The 12,719-nt window shown below is 46.5% G+C and overlaps 1 protein-coding gene across 6 annotated transcripts in view; it reads right to left on the reverse strand.

Moving 5' to 3' along the window:
* TCP11 (t-complex 11) overlaps positions 1–12,719 on the reverse strand; it is a 679,396-nt gene that overhangs the window by 408,897 nt on the left and 257,780 nt on the right. For all 6 annotated transcript variants that reach the window (XM_085645656.1, XM_085645672.1, XM_085645665.1 and 3 more), the window contains exon 3: positions 7,791–7,923. In XM_085645656.1, coding sequence (XP_085501782.1) covers positions 7,791–7,923 — 133 coding nt within the window. The remainder of the gene's footprint in view (positions 1–7,790; positions 7,924–12,719) is intronic.

Below are 12,719 nucleotides of genomic sequence, written 5' to 3' on the forward strand. Positions count from 1 at the left end.
TTGTGCCCAAGCGGAGCACGTAACAGAACCTGCGGAGGTTCTTTCGAGTGGCTACGGATAATGTACAGGAATGGCCAAAGGCGGGTTGTTTAATGTTGGACCTGGAAAAAGCCTTTGATTGCCTGGAGTGGAGGTACTTGTCAGCATTGCTACAGCGGTATGATTTGGGGCTGGAATTTTTACAAATGGTGGGCCTCTTGTATAAGAACCCTACAGTCCGGGTAAGGTTGGGTCCGTACATATCTGAAGCTGTGCCCTTATGCAGATGCACCAGGCAGGGGTGCCCACTAACCCCACTCCTGTTTGCGCTAGCGATCGAACCTCTGGCGGCGGCCCTTCGCGCAAAATTAAGGGACGGCATACCGCTGGGAGACGCAGTACACCAAGTGTCGTTGTATGCATATGACCTGCTGGTGTACGTGAGAGACATAGAGAATATCCCGGACCAGTTGGCCAGCGTCCTGAGGGATTTTGCTGCTATCTCAGGGTAAATGCCAGTAAGTCCTGTCTTTATGCGTTTAAGTCCTGTCTTTATGCGTTCGGGGAGGGGAGACAAGACCCAGGATACACCCTCAATGGTACGAGAGTACAATGGAAGGGGGATACCTTCCCATACCTGGGAATACAGATATACCGTAAGCCGAGGGACCTTTTTGACGGCAACCTGGGTAGGGCCTCCACAGCCATCAAATCGCAGATGCGGTTCTGGGGAACATTGCCGCTAACGGTCACGGGCAGAGTGGCGCTAACCAAGATGGTGATTCTCCCAGGTTGCTGTACTTCTTTGCTAACCTACCTTTATATATACCTGCGGCATTTTTTTGCCACATTCTCTAAGTTAATCAGGGACTTCATCTGGGGGAGCAGTAGACACAGGCTGTCATTAGTGAAACTATACCTTCCCACAGATCAAGGGGGGCTAGCAGCACCTTGCTTAGAACACTACTACTTAGCTGCACAACTGCAATGGATAGCCCGCTGGTTTGCGGATAGGGGTCGGGAGGATACAGCATCAACACTGCCCCCATGTTCCCTGGAGAGGCTCCTTGCAATCTTCCACCCAACCACCAGGGCCGTGACGCCGACGCCACTCCTTCTGGCAGTGGCGTACGAATGCTACCGTAGAAGCCTGTTTCTCACCAGAGTGCTGGTCCCATACGCTCTGGCGTTCCCACTAGAAGGTTCTCCTAGCGGGATGCAAACACTCACCTCCCTTACACACTGACGCACTGGCGAGATGCTGGCATACAGACATTGGGAGATTTGTATCGTGATGGCACACTTGCCCCAAATGACTCCCTAGTTGAGGATAAGGGATTATCACCAGCACAGCTCCTAGTGCACCGGTCACTGATTGCAACCCTGACTGCTAAATGGGGAGACATGTCTACAGAATCCAGCCAGCACCTTACCATACAATACCGCCACGTTATGGGGCGAGGCAGGCACCTGATCTGCTGGTTTGCGGCATCATTGCAAACCCATGCGGCGATCAACTTAGAACCTCTCTGACGCAAATGAGAAGTGGACCTGGGGAGGCCGCTGGAAGATAGGGAATGGGAACGGGTATTGAAGAGCCCAGTACGCATACCCAGGAATATGAGGTTTCGACAGATTAAGTTGTTCATCATACATAGGGCATACCTCACACCCGAGACGATCAATAGGTATTTCCATCGTACGGATGCAGTGTGCCCTAGATGTACCGAACCTGGGGTGGGCCTGATTCACATGCTATGGAGTTGCCATAAGCTGCACACGTACTGGCACACAATCAGTGAGCTGCTACGCATCAGCACAGGTCGTAGCCTACCTTTTGACTGGACTGTTTATCTGTTGCACCAGTTCCGTAGAACCCCAGCTACGAAAGTTGCGTCCCGATACCTGGATCTGGGATTTGTGGTCGCTAAGCGATTGCTCACCAAGAGATTGAAGGCGCAGGACCCACCTCACACGCGTGCATGGAGACACTCGCTCTCCGCATGGGCCAGGGCGGAGGGTACTGCCATCAGACGGGAAGAAACGTTGGGATTGAGGAAGGAGCACATAGCTGCGCAGTAGGAGGGGCTGCTCCAGACACTTCAGCAGATTGAGGAAGAATGCTCAGGGGGCCAGTTCGAGGGGAGGGGCGAGGACCCGGAGTAGATGTCCGGACCTATGGAGGTATGCGGCTGTATTGTTCCATGTGTGTGTTAATTAGCGCTGGCACCAAGGTGAACGCAATAGATGTCAATGCGGGGGAGAAACAGTCAGTCTGTAATGCTGAGATACGTTGTTGAGGAAACAAGGGGAGGTGGGGGGATGGAGTTATTGGGACTAATGCCGGTCTGTGTTGGGGTTGTTGGGGGTTACCTGTTTTGACCATATTATGTCTGTTCTGAAGTCCACGCTGCACCAGCAGAAAGGCACTACTCATTGGACTGCCGAAACCATGCAGACGCCGGACTGGACTTCATCTTATGTATGGAGTGAACCGAATGTTGTCATTATATGTATTCCGGTGCGATCGGCACATTTTGTATGTCTACAATGCTCAGTCTTCGTGTAGCAAGAATATTTTTCCATTGCTATTAAGAGCCACCGTGCATAGATACTGCTAAAAGTATAATGCCTTTCATGTATCTATAACTTCAAAAGTTAATAAAAACAAACAGATCACAGAAAAGAAAAATTGAAAAAAAAACAACGGAGCACCAACAATTCAGCCCTTCAGTAGCTACGGCTAGCTCGTAATTGTCAAACTCTTAAATTACAACTACTGCAACATTGTGCTGAGGACAGCCAGGAAGATGACAAAACAAATGTTTGCATCTGCCAGTGTCATGGTCTTTCCAGACTGCACAAAGCTGGTCTGAAAGCAACAACAATCATAAGAAATGGTGAAAAGGACTCAATTTGTCCAGCCATACACCATACTCACACACCCCACCCACCTCCTTAGCAAAAATAACACAATTATATCACAAGACGTAGATCCTCTACACCACATCAGAATACTTTAGTGCCATAGAAAAGGGAAACAAAAACCCTCATGCGCCAACAACTCCACGATGTAATCTATTAGCAGGGGTGTGGAATTTAACCCCTTGAGTGCCCCGCCCTTTCCACGCCCTGTGGCGGGCGTTTCATTAGCGGGCGGGGCTCATGACGAGATAGTCTCGTCATGGGCACAGCGCAACCGCAGCCCATGACGAGACCATCTCGTCATGGGCACTCAAGAGGTTAATGAAATATCTACTTGTCCATGGGGCAGGTTGCTTCATAATTCTACTTGTCCTGTGAAAAAAATCCACTTGTCCCTTTGTGCCATGTAACGCGGTGACAAATTATGGCAGCAAACTCATTATATAGGAGCTCTGAAATAGCCTCTCTGATTATGCCAGGGCTCCTTCCATAGTAGTGTTTGAATACTAGCAATTCCCTTACATTGCCACGTTTCCACAGATCTACATACTGGGGCTGAATGTAGTGGTAAGCAATAGTTCCAGCGTTGGAATGCCCTTTTGAGTTTGTGCAAACCTACTAACTTGCATGTTTTAAGGGTTTTCACCAAGTCTTCTCTAATCTTTTCCCATACTGAGAAAGGTTGGACAATTACAGACATACATCTTCTTCCAGGGTTGGGAAAAAAGTGGTTGGAGGGAGAGTGAACTTGCAAACAATCAGATTTTCGCATGAGCAAATCACCTGCATATTTGCTCGTGCTAAAATGCAGTTCAGAAATATTTTCTAGGAGTACTATTTCTTGGCCTACTTCTGTAAAGTCTTGTGAATTCACGAAAGCCGCATATCTGCACTTAATGCAAGGACATTTACCATGGGTGCACTTTGGAGACTATTTAATATTTGGGCCCCTAATGAGGTTTGATGTTAACCATGACGTTTTGTGTTTATTAAAATTCTCTCTCTCTCTATCGGCTAGCTTCACTGTAAGTCACAGAAATCTGTTCTTTCACAAGGAGCATATCGACACAGTCCTATTTGTCCATTGCCAGGTACTACTGTGGCAATGTGTGCTTTTTGAGACCAAAACATTTTTGCTTTTGCCAATGTTTGTTGTAATGGCAAGTGTCTGGCAGCTCCCACACCAATAAGGTTTTACATAAGCCATGCCAAAACAAGTCACACATTGAAAAAACCAAAAAGCTGAACAACAATTTCTAACCTAATGGCTTTACCAGTGCTTGTTTATTTTTGTTTCCCATAATCTTATTAAAACTGGTTACACTGATTTTCCATTATGGATATTTTAGGGAAATACTAGCATACATCAACATAATTTACTAAATGATGGTGCAAGGAAATAGTACCTGAAATTTTACAGACGTTTAGCTAAATGTTTTTGCATTTTTTTGTGAACATTTTATTTTGAAAGCAAAGAATCTCAATCCTGCTTTTAGCTTCTGCAAATATTTGCATCTAATGAGAGAGTATTCTGGGAGCATTATACATAGCCTCATATTGCTAAACACTGAAAACGTGTGTACACATTTTTATACTCGAACCACTGTCAGTAGTGCAGTCAGAGCTTACAACATTTACTTAGAGCGCTCACCCTAATGATAAAGACTTTGCATTAATGAGCCATAAATACAAGTTTGAACAGCACTAACATATGGACACAAATATTACCTTAACTGCAGACAATACCCTTCCCTGATCCATAACATGGCATTGTAATCCAAAGGGTTTGTGCTGTAAGGGGTTGGGCCTACTTGTGCCAAGGACAAAATACACATGAAAACTTGTTGCCCTTGACCCACAACAATATGTCCCGGGCGTCGGGCTATAGGAATTCCACATCCCCGTTAGCCAACTGTTTTACCCCTTCCTAATAACTAAAAGAATGGTTATAATCACAGATCATCTGTCTTGAGCAAAAGACTGCCTTCCGTTGCCATCTCCAGTGCTATTTCGACCTTTACAATCTGCCTACTTGAGACTGATCAGAACCTATGATGCGCTTCCCGCTCACTCCAAACTCCTTTGCGACTCCCAATATCCTTATGCTTTATATCTGGTGGTGTGGTATCCCACATACATTCAATATTGGGTGAATAAGAGGGGATAAGAGATTAGGAATCCCTAAAACTACATCCTTTAAGACGTGGCGCATGCAGTGGACACAGAATTTGGTTGTGTGAAAGAAGGCAGAGACAAGATGAGCTTGAGACTTCAGCGGCACCAATGTCCTGTAGTGAGGTTTTCAGAAATTGGACAGCCACCACACTAACTTAAAAAGTGATGAGTCTGATCATCCTCCTCAAAAGTGGTCTCAGTAGAGAAATGCATATTTATGTTGCATCTTAATCTCTTTAAGTTTGTCTGTGATGGGCTTTTACAAACCTCTCCTTTGAGGGGTCACTGTGGAAATGTCCTCAAAGAGCATGCCCAAGAATTCCTTGGACAGAGATCTCCCTGACTTTTCAGATGGCTTTCAATACTGCTTTAAGTAATTATGGAATTTTACTAAGACATCCCCTCAGTCTCATGCTCATTGGCTGGGCGTTTTGAGTCCACCCTGTCTCTTTGGTCCAATCAAAAATTGCACTTGCCCATCCCCCAACAGTGATACCATGCCCACAATAAACAACTCTAGTTCTGGACCCTCGGGTCCTCCTTTCACATATTCTCTCTTCTAATCCAAAGTCCTATCTCAGAGATTCCTTCTAGGATGAGAAGCTTTAGTAGTGCTCTTTTAACGTTCACTTGACCGTGCCAGAGATCTGTCTTGGTTATAGCTATGATGGATTCCTTTAAGGCTGAACATGTCTACGTACCAAAGGCCCTCGCATAGCACTCCATTGATTTAGTTGATCTCGCTGGTGTCCAATATCCCAGCAAGCCCTTCTGCGTGCTCATCACTGCTGGCAGTCAAGGGTAGATTAGTGTCTGGTTCCCAGAAGATCACACCATGCATGAATGCATGAATGACCGGCAGTAGCAACCATGCCCTCAGAATTGACTAGGATTCAGAACAGTGAACGCAATTCTAGGAAACAGCAAGAGTAGCCACCATAAGGCACATTAGCAACCAAGAGAATTCAGTGTCACACCAGAAAAGGTATAGAGTAATGCTCACAGATGGACATCAGTGCCTATGGCCACAGCATTGTCCCTCACAGTAAGCAGTCCAAGAGGTTCCCCAGATTCCACCAAAAAGTGCCTCCAGGGTCCACAGAGCAAGTTTGGCATAAGGCGCTAACCTACAGGACCTCCATGTTGTCACCACTGTTGTCACTAACATACACCATGAAGCAGCTTCCCCAACATCTTAGAATCCACCATGCCAGAGCATCCCCACAGGCCTTAGTAGCAGAACTAGAACCATATGCAGGTTTTAGGAGCATCACAATAAACTCCTACTTACTGGATTAGAGAGTTTTTGGGGAGCGCAGTCTCAATCACAGAATCACTCTAAACACACCAGCTATTCCTTAAATGTTCGAGCCTTTCACTGCTCCACCAGGGAAGTATATGCATGACGCTCACAATCTCCCCTTGAGCTTTGACTTCTCATGCTCACCATCACACATCTTCCCAGTGACTAGGTCTCTTTTGAGTGAAACAATGGTGTGTTCAGAGTGCAGCCGCTGTCTTAAGAGGGCTCCGATATGCCAGGAAACTATGGCTTCCATCATTCATTAATCAGCAGGTAGGCGTCTCTGGCATTATGGATCACACAGGAGAAGCCACAATCTCCTCACCGACCCAGCAATGTTACACAGAGGTGCTAAAGATCTTCAGTATCACGGGAAATCACCCAAAATCAGCAGAGTGGATGAGAAGCGCACAGGAAACAGCCCCAAAATCAGCAGAGTGGAAGAGAAGCACACAGGAAACAGCCGCTCAGTTCTGAGCTATGCTCTGCCCCTATGATTCATTCTTGACTAAAGCCTGAATCTGCTCGCCCATCTCAATATTTTAACTAAAGAAGCCGAAGACCTCAAACTCCTAAGAGGAATTACATTTTTGTATCCCTCCTGATAACTTTTAAAATATCATATAGACTGGATCACAGCAACACCTTACTAGTGAACGGCCTGAAAAAATTCCCCTAGCCCATTAAAAAGTAGCTTTCAGTGGTGTTGCTTGCATGGTTTTCAGAGTCAGAAGATCTGACCCCTGAATCCTTAGGGTCACTTTTATATAACCTATAAGGCTATACATATGGGAAATCAGCAAACTACTTCATACAGAAACTCACCATATGGGGAACTCTAAAGCATATTCTCTGTCTGGATATGCCACCCTTCGAGAAAACAAGAACCCTAAACAAACATTATCATGGAGTACATCCATAGTCTATAGAACCATCTTCCACAAACCCCCTACTATTAGGTCAAATCCACCATATGGTCTCTTACAAGTGTTTCAAGTCTTACTTCCACCATATGGTCTCTTGCAAGTGTTTCAAGTCTTACTCTCAACTTCAGTTGAAGTTAGGACAGGTCGCCAACTACACACCTCCTCTTTACTAATCCTTATTTTATATCATCATATCTGTCTAAACTCAATACCTTCCATTTTGCTATGGACTATGTAGACTCATGTACGCATTTATTTACTTCTGCTCCTATGTAAAGTGTGCCGCTACCCTGGTGGGTCTGGTTAGTTTTATAAAAATCTCAAAATATATAAATAAATTACAGAAGAAGTCTTGGTTAGGAAAAGTGAGGTTCTCAGAAGTGACCTAGAGAACAACAGCACATTCTAAAATTCTGTATGAATAACTAAACAAAGAGACTGTGTTGGAAAAGCAGGATGAACATTGAGTTTCTAGAACTTACCTGCCTGAAGGGAAGACTATTTCTTTCAGCTGGAAGTTTTGGTTCATTATTATTTCATGAGCTATAGTCATATCAGAGACTCCTTGGGCTATTTCCATTAGATCATTGGCTGACAGAAGCCGAGTAGAATCCGCTGCAGGAAACAAAATAATGTTGCATTACATTACTATGCTCCAATAAGGCTGCTTTTTAGAGGTTAACTTTCAGGCTGGGCTGCGACAGGGGTAAGTAAACAGGTTGTGGAGATGCAGCTGATTTGGAGAGAATGGAGACATACGGTAAGTGAGCATGGTCAACTGCACAAGTGCATCCATGAAGCCTGAGCTAGCTGCAAGATTATTACTGAGCGCACAGTAAGGGAAAAAACTGCACAGAGAAAGGGTAGCTTGGCTGAGTGAGTCAATCTCAATACATTGTCTTGTTCCAGCCATGGTTGAACAACTCTGATGACACTGAAGTACTGAAGATTAGTGTCTATAGAATTATGGGAGGGGCCGATTTCGATCAAGGACTTGAGCTTAGGTCCACCGTAAGACTCCATGAAACGCTCTGTATTATCCATCTAATTTTTTTACATTAAATTATAAACTAGAGCAGAGATTATTAGTGCGTATGCATGTGGGGGGCCAATGAGGGACAGAGAAAGAAAGAGAGTGAGTGCGAGCAAGCAAGAGGTGCAAGGGACGCTGTGTATTTGGTTCTATTCCAAAATACATTTGCTTGCTTTTTGTCTACTAAGTTGTTTCAAAAGCAAGTGGGCATAAATATCTACAACACAAGTATTCTTTCCCTGGTCGATATGGAACAATGCAAGGCAACTTAAAGTAATGTCCTTGGTAAAGAATAAACCGCGTGGGCAATAAAAGGCTGGGACTACTGATCCTTAAACTCTACACAAATAAAGGGTATTAGTGCCCACAGTGTAAATGAGAGGTAAGTTGAGTGTAAAGCTAACTAGTTTTGCTGAGGCTAGTGTTGGAATAAATTATGGTATTTGTAGTAATTTATTTGAGTAACTGGCCAAAACATATATGAATAAATACTTCAGTACCATCGTTGTGGCAAGTAACAGTTGGAAGGAAATTAAAAATAATAATAATTAATTGAAAACTATCCGTATATTTGAGTACAACATTTGGAAAATGGCAGGGCACTTCAAGTCTATTTTTTTCTTTTATTTTAAAATTAGTACAAGACCGTGCACTGAGTTTACTTTTTCTGTTTTAGCGGTTGCTGGCGTCCAGGCACAAGCAGGACATGGCAAATTGCATTCTATTTACATTAAGCTTTCTCAAGACATAAGAGGGGCAAATGCTATCGCTTACCTAATAAAAAATGTATACACAATTCAAAACACGATATATCAATACTGTGATCCTTTGCTAGAAACTGGTTGGCTCACCTTTTGATCACCTTTTGGTGTTTCATAGAACAAGGCCTCACCAACACGGCAAATCGTGCCATTTTCATACATGCATAGTTTCAAAATCCCCAAACATGAGACAAGTAGAAGATCCAAGTTACTGAATTGAAGGAGTACATGAGGTGAGAAGGGAAAACAAAAAGAATTGTGCACGTAAAGCAAGGATAGGCAGCAACTTAAATAAGGTTATGCTGAAACGAAATAGTCTACGGACCTTGGTCTATAAATCGAAGTACCAACAAATGTTGTCCTGAACAAATTCTATGTCAGGACTAGAGGCGAGGATTATGCCTTCTTTCTTCACTTTAATGCATAGCAGCGAAGATATAACAAAAACTACATTTCCCATGGAACAAAGGGAACATGTCACAACAAGAAAACATGGTAACAACCAATCACAGCACATAAATCCAGTGTCCAATCAGGGCTCAGGCAGCACAACATAGTCCTTCAACAGTGTCCTCTCCTCCTCTTTCTTCGCTGCTACGCAGCAAGATAAGTACCATTCAGGCTTATTTTCCCGTTTTGTGCTTTCATGTACTTTGGTGTGGTAAATTTGCTTGTGCTGTAGCGAGCGCTGCTTCGTGCCGTTCTCTGCCTATTTTTTAAATGGTGTGAATTTTGTTATGCCTTAGCTTGCGTTCGCGTGCACTGCTTTGTTTTGATAGCGCCTGAAAAGCGCTCTTATCTACAATCTCCCGCAGCGTGTGGGCTACGCTGCGGAGAGTAAACCGCGGGCACGGTTTCCCCGTTCCTACGCGGCTCTTTGCTGGCGGTGGCTCCGGACCTCCCGCCGCTAGAGGGCGCGGGAGGCAGTGCAAGCGCGGCGCGTCGTTTGATCTCTCTTCAGAGAGTTTCAAACGTCGCGCCCGCGTTTGTTGTTGTGGAGCACTGGTCTGAGGGAGACACCTGAACGGTTGTAACGCAGCAGAGTAATGTTTGCATTGCCGCTTTTATTGTGCCCCAGGCTCTGTGCCTTGGCCCAATATACCTTGTGAAGGCAGAGCCTGTATGTGCAGCTTGCGCTGTTAAACGCCTGCGAGGTCTTGTACTTTTGGGGGTGCATGTAGAGGGACTTTACCCAGACCAGTTGGCCCCGTGAAAAGGGGTTTGTTGATTATTCCTTGCCAGCATTTTTGTCCCTGGGCTTGAACCCGTTGATTCTGCGGTTTCCCCGCACTCTTGGAAGTATTTTGGCTGTCACCCAGCCTGTGGAGGCCTCATTTTGCAGGCTCAGTGGGATCCACTTGGTGTTATTGCACGACATTAGTCAGTCTTCAGCGTCAGGGATTTCTATGACGATTTTCAGGAGGAGGAAGACCCCCCCTCGCTGACATGCCCTGGGGCGACGCCTTCTATGAGGCAGTGGATACCTCTATTTATAGGACGGTTGACCAGGCCATTTCTCCCTTAGAGGATAGGCTCTCACACCAAATTGAGCAGGCTTTTTCCAGACTTTCACAGCAGATTGCTCCCCTCCCTCCCAGACTCCAACCACTTCTTCTCATGACCCACTCAGCTCCCCTCCGCCTAAACGTTCCCGTGAGGAGGGTGCCGGTGGGGATGCTTTTGACCGCCTTAGGCAGGCCTTCATGGCTTCTCGGCCAGCGGTTCCCCCTGCTCCAGTGCCGGTTTCTCCACCCCGTCAGCTTCCTGGGACATCCCAGGATCCCCCGAGCACCGCTGACATGTTGGATCCCAACGATATAGTGCACCAGCGCTCCTCTGAGTGGACCCCAGCTGACAAGGTAGCTACTTATGTGGCCGCCCATATCAGACGCCTCCTTGAAAAGCAAGCTTGCAATTGTTTGCAGGCGGAGTGCCCCCCCCCCCCCCCCTCCCTGGAAGGCAAAGTAGCTTTGACACCGGAAATTGACCCGCGGATGGGCATTTTTCTCCAGAAGTTTATAAGGGACCCCAAAAAGGGGATAGACAGATCCTGGAGGGCCTGCCAGGATAAACTCCTAGACGCCCTAGGCCCGATCACAAAAATATTGGATATTGCGGAGGAGGCAAAGGAGTCCGGCTCTATCATTTCCCCCGAGACCCTTTCAAGCTGGGCACAACGTGTTGTATCTTCATGGGCAATGCTAATTGTGCTCTCTCTACAGAGTACCTCCGGTCTCTTTTAATTAAGATTGACCCAAAGTTAGGGGACCTGGCGGATTCTGAAGCGGGCGCTGTCGCCCAGGGTGGTCTTTTTGGCGAGCCTTTTGTGAAGGAGATCGGTAAATTTGTTAACACCTTCACCTCGCTAGACCGAGCGCAGACTACCATTAAAAAGGTGTTCCCCCGTGTTTTTCGCGGGGCCGGCCGAGGAAGGGGCCGCTCGTCAGCAACACCAGACCAACCAGAGAGGCTCCGGACAATACCAGGGCCAGTCCAGGTTCGGGAACTTTTACCCCACCGAGGAAAGCGGGGTAAAGGGAGAGGATACCGTGGTGGAGCTGCAGCCTCTAGCCCAGGTGAGAGTTGTCCCTTCTTCTCCACAAGACATAGGAGGGCGGTTGGCAAGGTGTTTCCCGGTTTGGTTGACTATCACGCAAGATGCATGGGTTTTGCAAACTGTGAGGGGTTTCCACATAGAGTTCGAAGGGACACCCGTGCAAAGATCCCCTCCTCGCCCTATCCAGTTCTCGGTGCAGGATGCTCTCTTGGTGGACGAAGAGGTTTCTTCTCTTCTCCGGAAGGGCGCTGTTTCCCTTACGACCCAGCACGCCCGGGGATTCTTGAGCAACATTTTTCTGGCCGACAAGACCAACGGCGGCAAGAGACCGGTGATGAACCTGAGCGACTTCAATCAATGGCTGGGTTATCTTCATTTCAAGATGGAGGGGATCCATCTTCTCAGGGATGTCCTCCGGCCCCTCGATTGGATGGTCCGTTTGGACCTCAAAGATGCCTATCTAGTGGTTCCGATCTTCCTGCCCCATCGACGGTTTCTACAATTCCTCTGGGGTCACCACACTTACGAGTTCACGTCTCTTCCCTTCGGCCTCTCGTCGGCTCCTTGGTGTTTCACCAAGGTTCTCAGACCGGCGGTAGAATTCCTAAGGTCCAGGGGTGTCAGGATGATCGTTTACCTCTACGATCTTCTTTTGATGGCAGCTTGCCCCCGCTGCTTTCTGCAACAGCTTCAGATGGCGGTATCACTCCTTCAGGATCTAGGTTTTGTTATCAACGAGAAGAAATCTCTGTTGCGGCCTACCCAGAGCATTACATTCTTGGGATTCATCATAGACTCCACTACCTCCACACTCAGCCTTCCCAGCAGGAAAGTGACCAAAATTCGTCACAAACTGCATCGGGTTCTGGCCAAACAAAAGATTTCCCTTCGCCAGTTGGCTCGGGTGGTGGGTCTACTGTCCGCCTCCATACAAGCCATCTTCCCGGGCCCGCTTCATTACAGAGCTCTGCAACGCCTCAAAGGATTTTTCCTCCGCAAAGGGTATCTGTAAATCACACAAAGTCCTCTTGTCTGTCGAGGCAAGGTCTGAAATACAGTG

Source organism: Triturus cristatus, chromosome 1_1 (assembly GCF_964204655.1).
Source record: "Triturus cristatus chromosome 1_1, aTriCri1.1, whole genome shotgun sequence".
In the NCBI taxonomy this organism is placed as follows: Eukaryota; Metazoa; Chordata; class Amphibia; order Caudata; family Salamandridae; genus Triturus; species Triturus cristatus.